The following is a 16,085-nucleotide window of genomic DNA, read 5'->3' as shown; positions in this document are numbered from 1 at the left end:
CAGTATAAATACACCAAGCATAAATGCCCAGTGAACTCCAAATAGAATAAATCCAAATAAACCCACTCCAAGACATATTCTGATCAGACTCTCAAATACTGAAGAGAAGGAGCAAGTTCTGAAAGCAGCAAGAGAAAATCAATTCACCATATACAAAGGAAACAACATAAGACTAAGTAGTGACTACTCAGTGGCCACCATGGAGGTGAGAAGGCAGTGGCATGACATATTTAAAATTCTGAGAGAGAAAAATTTCCAACCAGGAATACTTTATCCAGCAAAACTCTCCTTCAAAATTGAGGGAGAGCTTAAATTCTTCACAAACAAGAGAGATTTTGCTGAGAGACTTTGCCAATAAAAGACCTGCCCTACTTCAGATACTAAAGGGAGCCCTACTGACAAAGAAACAAAGAAAGGAGAGAGAGATACAGAGAATTTTAACAGACATATATAGAACCTTACATCCCATATCACCAGGAAACACATTTTTCTCTAGTTATCATGGATGTTTCTCCAGAATAGACCATATGCTGGGACATAAAACAAGCCTCAATAAATTAAAAAGAAAAAATTTGAATATATTCAAAGCACATTCTCTGACCACAATGGAATACCAATATAAGTCAATAATTTTTAATTTGTAACTCCACTATTTACTTCCTACAGGACATAAAATACATAAACTCTTAATGACAAATTAGTGGTTTTGGACTCAATGTAAAATATGTAATATATGACAAGAACTATATAAAGGCGGGGGAATGGAGGAGTATAGGAACATAGTTTACGGGTCCTATTGAAGTTAAGTTGGTGTCAAAGAAAACCAAGATTGTTATGGATTTAAGAGGTTAAATTTAAGCACCACAGTAAACACAAAGAAATTATCAGAGAATATGACCACAGACATGAAAGGGAGAGTAGGGGTTCCGAGAAGTGAGGGAAGGGGCAATGGGGAGTTAAGAAATGAGTGTAGGGTTGCTGTTTGAGGTGAAGGGAAATTTCTAGTAATGGATGGTGGGAAGGAGATAGCATTACAACATTCTAAATGTGATTAATCCCACTAATGGAATGCTAGGGTGGGGGTGGAATGAGAAGATAAAAAAGTCTAAATAGATGACAATTGAATGCCAAGGATGATCCTGGATGGGATCTGAAGATGGAGGACAGGAGGCTCAAAGGGACACAGTTGGGACATAAGGGAAAAAAAAAAATAAATATAGAATGTAAGCTTTGTATCAATGCTGAATTTCTTGAACTTCTTAGCTGCGCTTAACGGGATTGCATAAAAGAATGTTCTTGTTCATGGGAATTGTATATGTGAATTATAGTGTTTGTTCAAGGATGTATGCAGCTTGCTCTCATATGTTCAGAAGAAAGAGCAATAGATGATGGCTGACAGGGAGGGAGGGAGGGAAAGAAAGAAATGGCAGTGTGACAGCATGTTAAAGTTGATGGATCGGGGTATCGGGGGAGGGGGGTCAGGGTATGCTGTGTATGGGGTTTGTATTGTTTTTGCAACTATTCCTGTAACTTTGAATTTATTTCAAAATAAAATTAAAAAAAAAAAAAAGAGGTAGGGTCCCAAACTAGAGTGCGAAGAACCCTACACCAATCCCAGGGATTTGTAGGCCCATACCAGAGAGGGACTGTGGGGAATCTGAGCTGAAGGGCTGGACTTGTGCAACAGCCCCAGGGTATTATAGTTGCAGCCACGGGAAAGGCTGGGAGTTCTGGGTCTTAAAGCCATCTTCCTTGCCTAACTGCACACAGCAACCTCCCACCTCAGGGCCGGAGGTCCCAACTGCAAACGGAAAACTGGTGCGCTGATTAGACCTCCAAAAGGTTTAGAACCCCACTCGCTACACAGATGAAGTTGGGGAGAACTGGCTTGAGGGTAATAGGTGGCAAGCGGGGGGGGGGGCGCCATCTGCTGGTAGGTCAGGGAAAGTGCATTCCACCAAACTGTAGCTCTGTCAAATTATAGATAATTGTTGAAATAAGCCTGCATATCCTAAAAGAACACTATCAGGAAAAGCAAATGCCAAAAAAAAAAAAAAAAAAAAAAGATAAGCAAATGCCAAGAGACCAAAAAACAGAAAATTTTAAACCATATGAAGAAACCAGAAGACATGGATAACCCCAACGCCCACATCAAAAAACCAGAGAAGACACAGAACCTGGAGCAATTACTCAACGAAGTAATCATAAACAACAAGATCATGGCTCAGGATATAAAGGACACCAAGAAAACCCTAGAAGAGCATAAAGAAGAATTTATAAGAGTAAATAAAAAAATAGATAAGCTTATGTAAATAAAAGAAACCGTTGACCAAACTAAAAAGATCCTGGAAGGAGGGTCAAGATGGTGGCAAAGAGACAGGTGGAATTTAGTTAGTCCCCTGGAACAACTAATAAACAACCAGGAACAACTAGTAAATAATCTAGAACTGCTGGGAGACAATCATGACTGTCCACACAATGTACACCAACCTGATTGGGTGGAATGACTGAGATCGCGGCATAACACTGTAAGTAAAAACTGCATAACTGCACCAGCAGCCCCCTCACCTCATGGCAGGCTGAGCTGCAAGACCTTACTATAGGAGAAAGCATTCCCAGAGCAAGCGAATATACCTCAGCCCTGCTCCAACTGAGTTTGAATTAACAAATGTGAACTGCTCAATACAAGCTACAAACATAGACAAACCCCTAACAAGCAGACAGAGGCTTTCAGAGATGACTGACATTAAAGAGCTAGAAAATGCCTGTGCCCCAGGAAAGGGAGCCCAGAAGACCAGGTGCTCTCTCTGACCGATAGGTGAAACTGGGGGGTCATGGACTGGCTCTGAAAGGGGGCTTTCTTTCCCTTTCTCTCTCTCTCAACTTGAGTGCCTCTGTGGAGAGATCCTCAGCCATTTTCAGTTTGCAGTGCTCCAACCAGACAGGGGTGGAGATAACAGAGTCAGAGAGACAAAGGAGCAATTCAAATGCAGAAGATAACTCCCTAGAAAGTGGATCTTCCCTAAGAGGAAGGAGGTGGGGCCCAGCTCTAGTGCCTACCCTCCCTTCAGAACTCAGACCCCAGGACCTGGGGGAAAACAGCCAAAACAGAAACTACCTAAGCTGACAACTAAAGGGGCCACACCTCCTTACACCAAGCGGGAGGAACAGGCTGACAGGAGCCACCTGCTGGGCAGGTTAGGAAAAGCACAGCGGCTACAGGCCTCACAGCAAAATCTGTCAATCTTCTAAGATACACTTCAGGGAAACCTGAAACTGAATATAATCCCATTTTGAGACCTGAACCCATTGTAGTCTGGGAAAATCTGATTGGGATAACCAAGGAAACCAGATGCCTAGACAACAGAAAACTACAAATTACACTAGGAAAAAGGATCCCTGCCTCACACCCTATACAAAAATTAACTCCAAGTGGATCAAAGATCTAAATATAAGAACCAGTACCATAAAACTTCTACAAGATAATATAGGGAAATATCTTCAAGATCTAGTAATAGGAGGCAGCTTCTTAGACCTTACACCCAAAGCACAAGCAAGGAAAAAAAAAAATAGATAAATGGAACACCTCAAAATTAAAAGCTTCTGTGCCTCAAAGGACTTTGTCAAAAAAGCTGAAGAGGCAGCCAAATCAATTGGAAAAAAGATTTGGAAACCATATATCTGATAAGAGACTGATATCCAATATATACAAAGAAATCCTACAACTCTATGACAAATACTACAAACAGCGCAATTATAAAACGGGCAAAAGATATGAAAAGACATTTTTTTGAAGAGGAAATACAAATTGCTAAAAAAACACATGAAAAAATGTTCATCTTCACTATTAGAGAAATGCAAATCAGACCACAAAGAGATATCATCTCACACCAACAGGAATGCTTCCATTAAACAAAAAGGAAACTACAAATGCTGGTGAGGATGTGGAGCAACTGAAACTCTTACTCAATGCTGGTGGGAATGTATAATGGTACAGTCACTGTGGAAGACAGTTTTGGTGGTTCCACAGAAAACTAAATATCAAGTTGCCCTATGACCTGGCAATATACCCAGACAATCTGAAAGCGGTGACATGAACAGACATTTGCACACCAATGTTCATAGCAGCATTATTCACAATTTCCAAAAGAGGGAAAAAATCCAAGTGTCTTTCAACAGACGAGTAGATAAACAAAATGTGGTATATACATACGATGGAGTATTATTATTCAGCAGTAAGAAAGAATGAGGTGGCAGACAAAGGCAAGTGTGCTTTACCCCTCATCTCGGGATCTGGGCTCTTTCCAGTATTGCGCCTGCCTTAGAGCCAGGGTTGCAGCTAACTGAGCTGACCCTAAATTCCCAGGGATAAAATTCAAAGTGAATCTGGACGGATTCTTGCCAAGTGGCAAGTACATTCTGGGATTTCTAGTATCTCTTTAGTGTCTTGGTCAGACTAAGATTCCTGGCCCCTCCTATTCTGAGAGGCTCTCTGTTTTAAGTCTGATATTCCAAGACAGTCTGGTTTGTGACCCTAAAATGAATTTGATTCCCAGACCCGAATCTCATCTCCCTTGGAACACTGGCACTTCCTGTCCTTGTGAGGTTGGAAATAGAGACATAGAAGAACCCAGAAAGAACCAGCCTTAGATTTGCATAGCCATAGCAGTTGTTGATCAAACCCCTGCCCAGAATGAGCCAGACTTGGTGATGTCATCACCACCAGAAGCTGCCACAGACCGGGTGACAGTGGAGGGTTTGGGCCTCAACATGAGCTAAGGCAGCCACGGGCAGGCTGCCCAAGAAAAGCCATTCATTGGGGAGCTTGTGAGAGCGATGTCGGGGTATGAGACAACTGGCCAGATATGAGGAATTCTGTCTCCACCTTTCTGGAAACAGCACCAATCCCTTCTTTCTCCACGCTGCAAATTCTGTGCTGCTCTCACACCTGGCCCTTACCACAGGTGACATTTGTGATGTTTTCCTGACCTCACAGAATCCCAGAGTGACGGTTCATAAAGGATTTCCAAGGTTATCTACTTCCAATTCATTTGAAAGCTTTAAACAAATTGGTCCTGAAAGGGTCACTGACTTGTCCAGGGACATTTTTTTGTTTGTGATGGAGCCAGGAGGAAAATACAGTACCCTTCACTCTCTCACAGAAGACTGCCAACTTGATGATCTCTTAGAATAGAGCCAGGAAAACAAACACAAACATTTGTGGAAAATTTTGCTCACCGCTAACAATACATTGGCTTCAGAGGAAGATAAACATCTAGGAACACCTTGCAATCCAGGCATTGACATTCAAGAAAACCACCCTGTAACTGTGACACTGGAGAGCCTACTTCCCTAGGTCTCATACCATTGGTCCCTCTCTGTAAATCTTTAAGAAAGAAGGATGATGAGTTTAATGAATATGAGTTATGGCTCTTTAAATATTAGAGAAGAGGGAAATTATTCTGAAGAAAAATTTTATGAATATAATAAAAATGAAAGTTCTAAGCTATCAGAAGGAAATTAGTGAACATTAGACAGTTCAGATATTGGGGCAAGCTTTTGAAGATAATAAATATCGAAAAGTTTTCCGTGAACAAGGCTACCCTCATTACACAGAAGAATGCCCATACAAAAGAGAATCCTTATAATAAATTTGAAAAAAAAATACATCACATATTAACCCTTATTGTCTCACAGAAAATTCTCCCAGAGGAAAACAGTAATTATGAATTTAATGAATCTGAAGGTAATGAAAATGGGAGAGATTGCTATAGGGTCAATCAGTTTCAAAAAACTAAAGGAGGAAAAACTTCCAGCAAAAAAAAATCAGACTTCAGAGAACTCACCCAAAGCAAAACCCATTGAATATTTTTAAAAAACTTCAGTGATAATTCAGCAATTAGAGTACACAAGAAAACTCACACAATGGGGGATTATAACACATACAGGGAAACCTTTATCTCCCAATCAGCCTTCAATGCACATCAAGAACCCATGTAAGGTCAAAACCTTATGAGAGGAATGAAGGCAGGAAATCTATGAAGTCATCCCTCATTGTACATAAGGGAACTCATACAGGTGAGAAAAACCTATGAATGTAATGAATGTGGGACAACTATCTCCTGGAAATCAGGCCTTAAAATACATCAGAGAATGCATGCAATAAAGAAGAAACCCTATGAATGCAATGAAAGTGGGAATGCTTGTAGTCAGAAGTCATACTTCAAAGAACTCACACAAGAGACAAACCTGATGAATGTTGTCATATTCACTGGAATAAGACACATTTTAAAGCCAGAAAAAATCTGCATAATTAGGAGGACAGCATCAATTTTTTGTGTGGATGTTCTCCGAGCACTTAAGAGTTTGTCATTTTCAGTATGTATGTGTGCCTGCCACTTAGCTGTTTATCCTATACATGTAATGAGAACCCAATATCACTGCGGTAGGAATTGTGTACTCTTATTATTGTAACATAAGCTATCAATTTCCACAAATATATTAATAACAAATAAATCCTTTACTGGAAATACTTGAAAAGTTCAAAGTTGTCTTCCAGCATTTGTATATGGGAGAGGCCACTATTACTAAACTGCCTCTTCAGCAAAGACAGTACTTTCTGCAATCTTTTGTATTGAATCAGGGTCAGCAAAGCATGTAGTGTAAACAGTATTTATATAAAATATGCAACGATCACATGCAACAGTTACTCAAAGGACAAACCTGATTAATTTTAAGAAAGCTGTGAACAGTGATGCTCAGGAATAAAGTCAACCCTCTCCTCCATATTCCTGATATGCTTCAATGAGGTGCTTCCATAGGATGGATTCTGTAAATCTTAATTCTCTGTAACCCATACTGTCTACATTTCTTTTTTTATAGTATATTCTGCAAATTTCTTTCTCATGTTTACATGACACAGTGGTTGAAAACATGCACTTGCAGCCAGGGTATCTATGCAGAAATCCCAGCTCACTGTGGGATTTTAGGTAGGACACTGAAATTCTGTACCTTAGTTTCCTCATCTGCAAAATGGGGATGATATCACCTACCTCATCAGATATTTTGAAGATTGAAGAAGTTATCTACCTAAAGCAAATGGAAGAATGTCTGACATATGGCAAGTGTTACATTCATATGAAGTACTGTTGTTATTACTACACCAGCATCATAACCAGTATTTCTTAAATTTATGGAGGAAAAAAAAGTAGAAGGTTGAACAGATTCCATTAGTTACCTCTCCAGGACCTACTCCCTCCTCACTGTTAGAGCCATCCCACCCTCAGTGATGTAGGGATAAATCTTTAGCCTGTACTAAACATGAAAATACACCCTCCAAATATTTGTCTCGCTCAGAGTAGTGCTTCTCAACCCTTTTCTCATTATCACTCTCCCCAAAGAGCTGCTTTAGATATTTTTCTTATTTGACCCTGTTCTAGTTTGTTAATGCTGCCGGAATGCAAAACACCAGAAATGGACTGGCTTTTATAAAAGGGGGTTTATTTGGTTACACAGTTACAGTCTTAAGGCCATAAAATGTAGAAGGTAACGCATCAACAATTGAGTACCTTCACTAAAGGATGGCCGATGGTGTCCAGAAAACCTCTGTTAGCTGGGAAGGTACGTGGCTGGCGTCTGCTCCGGAGTTCTGGTTTCAAAATGGCTTTCTACCAGGACATTCCTCTCTAGGCTTCAGCTTCTCTCCAAAATGTTACTCTCAATTGCTCTTGAGGTGTTTGTACTCTCTTAGTTACTTTGCAGCAAAAGTCTGCTTTCAATGGCCGTCTCCAAAATGTCTGTAAGCTGCAGCTCCTGTCTCAGCTATGTGCATTCTTCAAAGTGTCCCTCTTGGCTGTAGCAAGCTCACTCCTTCTGTCTGAGTTTACATAGTGCTCCAGTAAAGTAATCAAGGTCCATACTGAATGGGCGGGGCCACACCTCCATAGAAACTATCCAATCACAGTTATCACCTACAGTTGAGTGGAGCGCATCTCCACGGAAACACTCAGAGAATTACAATCTTATCAACACTGACACATCTGCCCACACAAGATTACATCAACGATAATGGTGTTTTGGGGGACACACTACATTCAAACCAGCACAGCCCCCATCCCAATATTTTCATACCAAAGATGTATTATATATTTATGTTCTGTATATTTGTGCTTTATATGAAAAAAAAAAAAAAAGTTTTATTTAAATCCCTACCACTCCAAGGAGCAATTTTTGCCTCCTTGGGGGCAATATTATCCCTTTTGAGAATCCATGGCTTAGAGTGTAGTTGTGACTCAGCTGTGACCGGGGAGACCTTTCAGGGAAGTTTGTGGGAGTTTCTTCAACGATCAAATAAATTACCCATTATAACATTGCATAAAGGAAGTATTTCTGCTTCATGAGCTGCTACCATCAGCACAAAGTTTATTCCTTTGGGAACTTAGCACAGTGTCCACAGTGTGTCCCACGTAAAATGTATGAATCACTTTAAATTGAGTTAAACTTCTAAACAAACAAACAAACAAACAAAAGGAGGAATGAGGTCCTGAAACATGTGACATGGATGAACTCTGAGGACATAATGCTGAGTGAAGTAAGTCTGACACAAAAGGAGAGAAACTGTATGATTTCATTAATATGAATCCCCTAGATAATGTAAAATCAAGGTGTTAAAAGTGTAGAATATAGCGGACCTAGAGACAGACAGAAGGTAGAGAAGGGGGAGTGGTTACCTAATATTTACAAACCTGTTAATGAGGATGAACTTAAAAGTATGGGAACAGACAGTGGTAATTATAGTTTGTTAATGGAATTATAAGTAACAGTGCCATACTGAAGGCGAACATTATTGAAAGGGGTTATTTAAAGTCATGTATTTCACAGATTAGCACTAGAAATAAAAACAAGTGGTTGCATGATCTACTTCAAAGGTATAACACTTGTACAAAGAGTTAACAATAGAGTGGTATGTGGGCAAAACCACCTATTGCATGCTATGGACTATATTTAATAGGAATACTTTACTAGTACCACATCAATTCTAGGGCTAAATAATTGGGGGGGGCTGTATAAGAGCTATGGGGTGATGGGGGTTATGATAATTGTCTAAAATTGAGAGTAATGATGACTGTACAACCAAGTGAGGATAATGTGAGACACTGTTTATTTTGGATAGAATACATGCTATGTGAAAACAGGGACCCCCTACTTAAGTCAAACACTGGATCTTGAGGCATGCTCTTATGAAACTTACTTTTTTTTTCTTTTTAATTCAGTTTTATTGAGATATATTCACATACCATACAATCATCCACGGTGTACAACCAACTGTTCATAGTACCATCATATAGTTCTGCTCTAAAGACTCTCCACTATGTACTCTCCCAGAAGTCATTATACACAAACCTCAATTAGCAAGACTGAAACAGTGCCTGCAAAGCCCTCCTGAAACCATTAACTTAATGGGAACTTTTAAGCTGCTCCAGTATAGTCCTTAAATTCACTCAAGGCATGGCATACTTCTGGCTATAACTTCACGTAACTTTCAATCATAAAAGTGTTGACTGGTTCTCCTACCTTGTTCCTAACATCCTTCATAATGTCCAAAGACAATCCACAGTTGTGTACTGATTTTTATGTCCTTAACATTTCCTTTAGTGTTCTATTTGTGCTCTAAGTCAAAATTTATTACTATCAAATTTTAAAAGCCATTAGGGTCAAAACAATTCAACACAACACAAAATAAATAGCAAGGGATGCCACACTTTACTCAGAATGATGAGACAGAAATCTAATGGGCTAAACAGTATAGATTGCTAAGGTCCACTAAGCAAAAGAATATATTACGGTCTGCTGTAGTTCTCACTTACTAAGAAACGTTATCACATTCAGAGCACAGAAAACAGATCTATTGATCAAAGGATACTGTGATATAATCCTACATATGTATATTTTTGGGGGATAATTTTTCAGACATGAATAGCATTGTAACAAATTAGTGCTACAGGAGGCATTCAACAGGATATAAGTATTTCTGTTATCACAGGTCATCAACAGCTATCCACATGTACACAAGATCAATGATGCCCCCAAGCCGATAGGTCTGTACTAGAGTGGTGGTGGTGGAGGCAGTGTCCCTGGAGAGGACCCCACAAGTGCTAGCCCTGGGGAACCTTACTCTGGACTGGTTCCACTCAGCTCTGCACCAGAAATTGTAAGCAAGGACTTGAAAATAGGTCTGATGGAGACAGGGACCAAGCTTCAGTCACACTGTAATGTATTTACAAAGGTGCACATGCACAAATATCTGCCCTGCAAGTTCTCCACTGAGGACATCAACAAGCACCTATGACTACCAGCTAATATCCAGCTGTCTGAGGACTACCTTGAGAAGCTGATTCTCAGTAGAATCCATCTTTGGCAAGGCCCTCAGCTACTACCTCCTCTATATCAGGCTGTCTGAGAGGCCGGAGACCTACATCAAGCTGGGAAAGCTGGGCAAAGTCATATATGCCACTCTCTATAAAAGCAAAACCAAGCTAATAGACAACCTTGAGGCACTCAAAGAAATCAAGGAAGGTGTTCTCACTCAAGGACATCAACATCAACATACTACACAACATTATCTACATGGAGATGTCCCTCATCCTTGTCTATGAGTACCTGGACAAGGACTGAAGTAGTACTAGATGACTGTGGGAACATCAACAATACGTACAACATGAAACTGCTCCATGGCCTGGTCTACTGCTACAAGCAGAAGGGTTACACTGAGACCTTGAGCCCTGGAACTGCTCAAGGAGAGGGGAGACCTCAAGCTGGCTGACTTTGGTCTTGCCCAGGCCAAGTCAATCCCAACGAACACACACTCTCATGAGGTGATGACACTGTGGTACTAGCCCCCAACATTCTGATCAGAACCACAGATTATATTACAGAGACTGACGTGGGGCATTGGTTGCATCTTCTATGAGATAGCCACAGGCTGGCCCCTCTTTCCATGCCACACAGTGGAGGAATAATTACATTTCATATTCCATATCTTGGGAACCCCAACTGAGGAGACATGGCCAGGCATCCTATCCAAAGAAGAATACAAGATATACAACTACCCCAAGGACCAAGCCAAGGCCGTTTGAGCCATGCATCCTGACTTAACAATAACAGCGGTGATCTGCTCACCAAGCTGCTACAGTATGAGGGTCACAACTGCATTTCCACAGAGGGCACCATGAAACATCCATTCTTGCTCAGTCTCACTGATCGGATTCACAAACTTGCTAAGACTACTTCTATATCTGTACTAAAGGAAATTCAGCTACAAACAGGGACCAGCCTTTGGTCTATGGTGATGTCTGACACAGACAGGCCAGCTTTTTGCCTGGTAGACAAAGAGTTCTAAGCTGAGTTCTAAGGCACAGACCCAGGGCCCAGCAGGCAGCTGCTGGAGGGATGTCACATTCCTCACAGGGCATCCCCAACTATATCTACCTGCTTGCTACCTGCCTATCTGCCTGACCTATGCTTGCCTGCCCACATGTTCCCTGCCCAATCATTGGCCTATCTGCTAACAAAGCTCTCATCATTCCTTTAAAAGAAACAGAATTGGATTCATAGCAGCATTATTCACAATAGCCAGAAGGTAGAAACAACCCAGGTATTCATCAAGAGATAAATGGATAAACAAAATGTAGTCTATACAGTCACAATAAGGAATGAAGTTCTGATATATATTACAAGATGCATGAACCTTGAAAACATCATGCTAAGTGAAATAAGACAGACCCAAAAGGACAAATACTTTATAGGTCCACTTATACGAAATACCTACAATAAACAAATTCATAGAGACAGAAAGTAGACTAGAAGTTACCAGGAGTTGGGGTAAGGAGGAATGGAGAGTTACTACTTAATGGGTCAGGATTTCTGTTTTGGGTGATGAAAAAGCTTTGGTAATGGATGGTGTTTTAGTTTGCTAATGCTGCAGAATGCAAAACACCAGAGATGGATACGCTTTTATAAAATGGGGGTTTATTTCACTACACAGTTACAGTCTCAAGGCCACAAAGCGTCCAAGCAATCAGGTACCTTCACCGGAGAATGGCCAATGGCGTCTGGAAAACTTCTACTAGCTAGGAAGGCAGCTGGCATCTGCTCCAAAGCTCCTGCCTCAAAACGGCTTTCTCCCAGGACGTTCCTCTCTAGCAAGCTTGCTCCTCTTCAAAACATCACTCCCAGCTACACTCAGTTCCTCTCTTTGAGTCAGCTCATTTATATAGCTCCACCAATCAAGGCCCACCCTGAATGGGCGGGGCCACGCCTCCATGGGAACATCTCATCAGAATCATCTCCCACAGCTGGGTGGGGCACATTCCAAGCAAATCCAACCAGCACCAAAAATGTCTGCCCCACAAAACTACAAAGACAACGGCATTTGGGGGACACAATACATTCAAACCGGCACATTCCACCCCCTGAACCCCAAAATGACATTATCTTTCCAAATACAAAATATATTCATTCCATCACAATATCACAAAAACTTAAATCATTTCAGTAACAAAACTTAAGTACAAAATCCCATCAAAATTAATTTAGGCTTGGTCAGTCCTAAGGCATAATTCCCCTCTAGCTGTGGATCTGTGAACCTAGAACAAGTTATGTGCTTCCAATATACAAAGGAAAGACATTCATAGGATGAACATTTCCATTGCCATAAGGAGAAACAGTAAGGAAAACAGGGTTAACAGGAACAAAACTGTTCCTAAAACCCGCAGGACAAACTCCATTAGATTTCAAAGTCTGAGAGTCATTAACAAAACAACGTTGCATCCTTGGGGCTTGAGAGAGCCGGAGCCTAACCCTTCCCAAGGGCCTTTTTGGCAGCCGTTTCTTCTCCAAATGCTAGGGTGAGTGCTCCAACATATCCACACATTGAGGAGACCACCTTCTTGGCTCCACCCTCCTCAAACACGCTCAACCCCTTCAGAACAGTGAGGTGGCAGCCAGGCTCTCCCCAATTCCCTGGAAATGTGCTCCACCCTCTTTGGGACCTGAGGTGGCAAAACTCTTCCAGAGCATCGAGGCGGAAAGCCCGCCCTCGACCTCCAGGGCAAACTCACCCTTTCCATGCGTGTGGGCTGCTCCGCTCTCCCAGCCCGAGACCTCCTGACTCCAGACCTCAACCTCCATGGCTCTGTCTTTGAAGAGATCTTTCCTTTAATTTTTTCCTTGTCTGTCTCCTCCAGTCCAGACCGGCAATGGCTCTGTCTATAAAGATCTCGCAAAAATTCTGTTGGCTTTGCATGAAGCACACAGGGGTCAAAGCCATTAGACAATAGGACTTTCCACAAATCCTTTCTGGATAATTCCATCTCCAATCTTGGCTTGTACTGAAATGGCCGCTGGGTTCCGTGTTTGGTTACATCCTCATGTTGGGCTATAGCTTCAGGGATTCCACCCCTTGGAAGCTCGTAATTTTCCAAGCCATCAGCTTCTGGTTTCTACTCTGATTAGATTCAGAGGCACTAATGACTCCATTTCCAATAATCAAGAGGGTACTAACAGTCCATGGCAGGAGTCGGCAAAGGAAATAGGCAAAATAGCACCATTTGATTCTCCTAATTGTGCTCTAGTACGAAGCGAGGCTCTGGGTGACAGTGTTTTCGACACTTTCACGGAGTTTTGCAGTATTAAGAGGTATAATGATGTTGGCTGGCTGCTCTTAGATACTTTGGATACAGTTGTAAGAGAAAGGGATGAGCTAAAGGCTTCAAATTCAAAACTTAAAAGCCGAATGACAGATGTAAAGGGTTCCATCTGTGCTGTGAAAGAAAATCTTATTTCCTGTGCCCGCAGACTGGAGGTTTCTGAAAATCAGACGCAGTCTCTTATTGTGCGAGTAGCACATTTACATCATAAACTAAAATCTCAACCTCTCAGAATGTCTGCTGTTAAAGTAAAGGCATTGATTGGAAAAGAATGGGATCCGGAAACTTGGGATGGGGACATATGGATTGATAATAATGACAGTGAGGACATTGGAACCCTGGATTCTGCTGGGTCGTTGTTAGATTTACCTGTAGAGGGCTGTCCTGGGGAAACAGCTTCTCTGCCTCCAGTCTGCCCTAAGGAGCCTGCCACCCAACCCCCACCTAAGGAGATTAACCCTTCAATGCCTGCTAATCTTGTAATCACCTCCCCTGAGGAAGCAGCCCTCACTCTTTTGTCTGGAAAGATTAATCCTGTTTTAAGAGATGAAAATGCAACAGAGTGCCCTGAGGTGAATGGCTTGAGAGATAATTCTAACTCTTTTCATGACCCACCCCACTTCCGGTACCAAAATCTGTTTTAGTTTGCTAATGCTGCAGAATGCAAAACACCAGAGATGGATAAGCTTTTATAAAACGGGGGTTTATTTCACTACACAGTTAGTCTTAAGGCCACAAAGCGTCCAAGCAATCAGGTACCTTCACCGGAGGATGGCCAATGGCGTCTGGAAAACTTCTACTAGCTAGGAAGGCAGCTGGCATCTGCTCCAAAGCTCCGGCCTCAAAACGGCTTTCTCCCAGGATGTTCCTCTCTAGCAAGCTTGCTCCTCTTCAAAACATCACTCCCAGCTGCACTCAGTTCCTCTCTTTGAGTCAGCTCATTTATATAGCTCCACCGATCAAGGCCCACCCTGAATGGGCAGGGCCACGCCTCCATGGGAACATCTCATCAGAGTCATCACCCACAGCTGGGTGGGGCACATTCCAAGCAAATCCAACCAGCACCAAAAATGTCTGCCCCACAAAACTACAAAGACAATGGCATTTGGGGGACACAATACATTCAAACCGGCACAGATGGTGATGATGGCAAACATAATTAATGCCACTGAACTGGAGACCTAAAATATTCACAATAGCAAAAAATATGGATACAGCCCAAATGCATACAATGGAGTATTCAGCCATATAAAGGAATACTGATACATGCTACAATGTGAACAAAACTCAAAAATAATACTAACTGAAAGAACCAGACAAGAAAGTTCACTTATTATATAATTCCATTTACATGAAATATCCAGAGTAAAAATATCCAGAAAAAAATCCAGAGAGAGAATGCAGACTGGTGGTTGCCAAGGGACCAGGGGGAGGAGGAAATGGGGAAAGTTATTTACAGGTTCAATATTCTTCTGGGGTGATGAAAAATTTTTGAAACTAGAGATGTGGTAGTTATACAATATTGTGTAATAAATGTCACTGATTTTTCACTTTAAAACGGTTAATTTCAATGTTATGTGAATTTTACCTCAACAAAAAAAAGAACTGAAATAACGTATTCTTTTGAAACAAGTATATACATTTGCACATACAATTCAAATGTAAATAAAGTTTTAAAAATCTGTCATACCTGGTAAAGTCCGGTGGTACAGGTGTGGTAACAAAGGATGCCATGGGCTTTCGATGAACTTGCTGAAACATCATGAGAATCTCTGAGCTCTTAGATATCAATTCACTCTTACTACAAGACCGCAACTGTGTGAGGAGAAACATTATCTGAATACACAAAATTACTATTCACATTAACTTAAGTCTTTCCATAAAGAAAGAAAATAAGAATTATTCTGGTTATATAATTGAAAAAAAATGAGACAAAGAAAAATAAAATGACTCTCAAAGTGGATTTAGAGTTAAGAATCTATAAAGACTCTTGATCTTTATTTATTTATTTATTTATTTTGATTTAAGGCAAATCAGGCCCAAGGGTAAAGGACGATACTGACTGGGTTTTAAAACTACAACTTATGTGTCACACCAAGGGAGATGTTTATCTAGTACAGGATCTATATTTTCTGTAGCACGAGATAATTTAACTTGTACGATCAGTTTGTTTGAACACCATAGGTGCAGGGAACAGTGAATGGGAGGTGGGATTTGGTGAGTTTGTACACGCTGGGGTGAAATCCCGACACATCCCAGAGTGATATGGGCAGGTAGTATAAGTGTATTTGCGGTTCCCTCCTTCCCCGCCTTCTCTCTTCCCCAAGGAGTTGGGAAGAAATGCAGAAGTGTTGGACTTCCCCACCTGGCTATTGCTGA

At 41.2% G+C, this 16,085-nt stretch overlaps 1 protein-coding gene and 1 pseudogene across 10 annotated transcripts in view; one reads left to right on the top strand and one right to left on the bottom strand.

The window, feature by feature from the left end:
* TRIM37 (tripartite motif containing 37) overlaps positions 1–16,085 on the bottom strand; it is a 230,264-nt gene that overhangs the window by 152,581 nt on the left and 61,598 nt on the right. For all 10 annotated transcript variants that reach the window (XR_005212803.1, XM_037810100.1, XM_037810101.1 and 7 more), the window contains exon 9: positions 15,397–15,521. Coding sequence is in view for 9 of the 10 variants with exons in the window: in XM_037810100.1 (XP_037666028.1) it covers positions 15,397–15,521 (125 nt within the window). In the remaining variant the exon portion in view is untranslated. The remainder of the gene's footprint in view (positions 1–15,396; positions 15,522–16,085) is intronic.
* Positions 2,112–11,398, top strand: LOC119513772 (annotated as a pseudogene).

This window comes from Choloepus didactylus, chromosome 18 (genome assembly GCF_015220235.1).
Source record: "Choloepus didactylus isolate mChoDid1 chromosome 18, mChoDid1.pri, whole genome shotgun sequence".
In the NCBI taxonomy this organism is placed as follows: domain Eukaryota; kingdom Metazoa; phylum Chordata; class Mammalia; order Pilosa; family Megalonychidae; genus Choloepus; species Choloepus didactylus.
The sequence above is the reverse complement of the archived record's forward strand: the minus strand, read 5'-3'. Positions and strand labels throughout refer to the sequence as shown.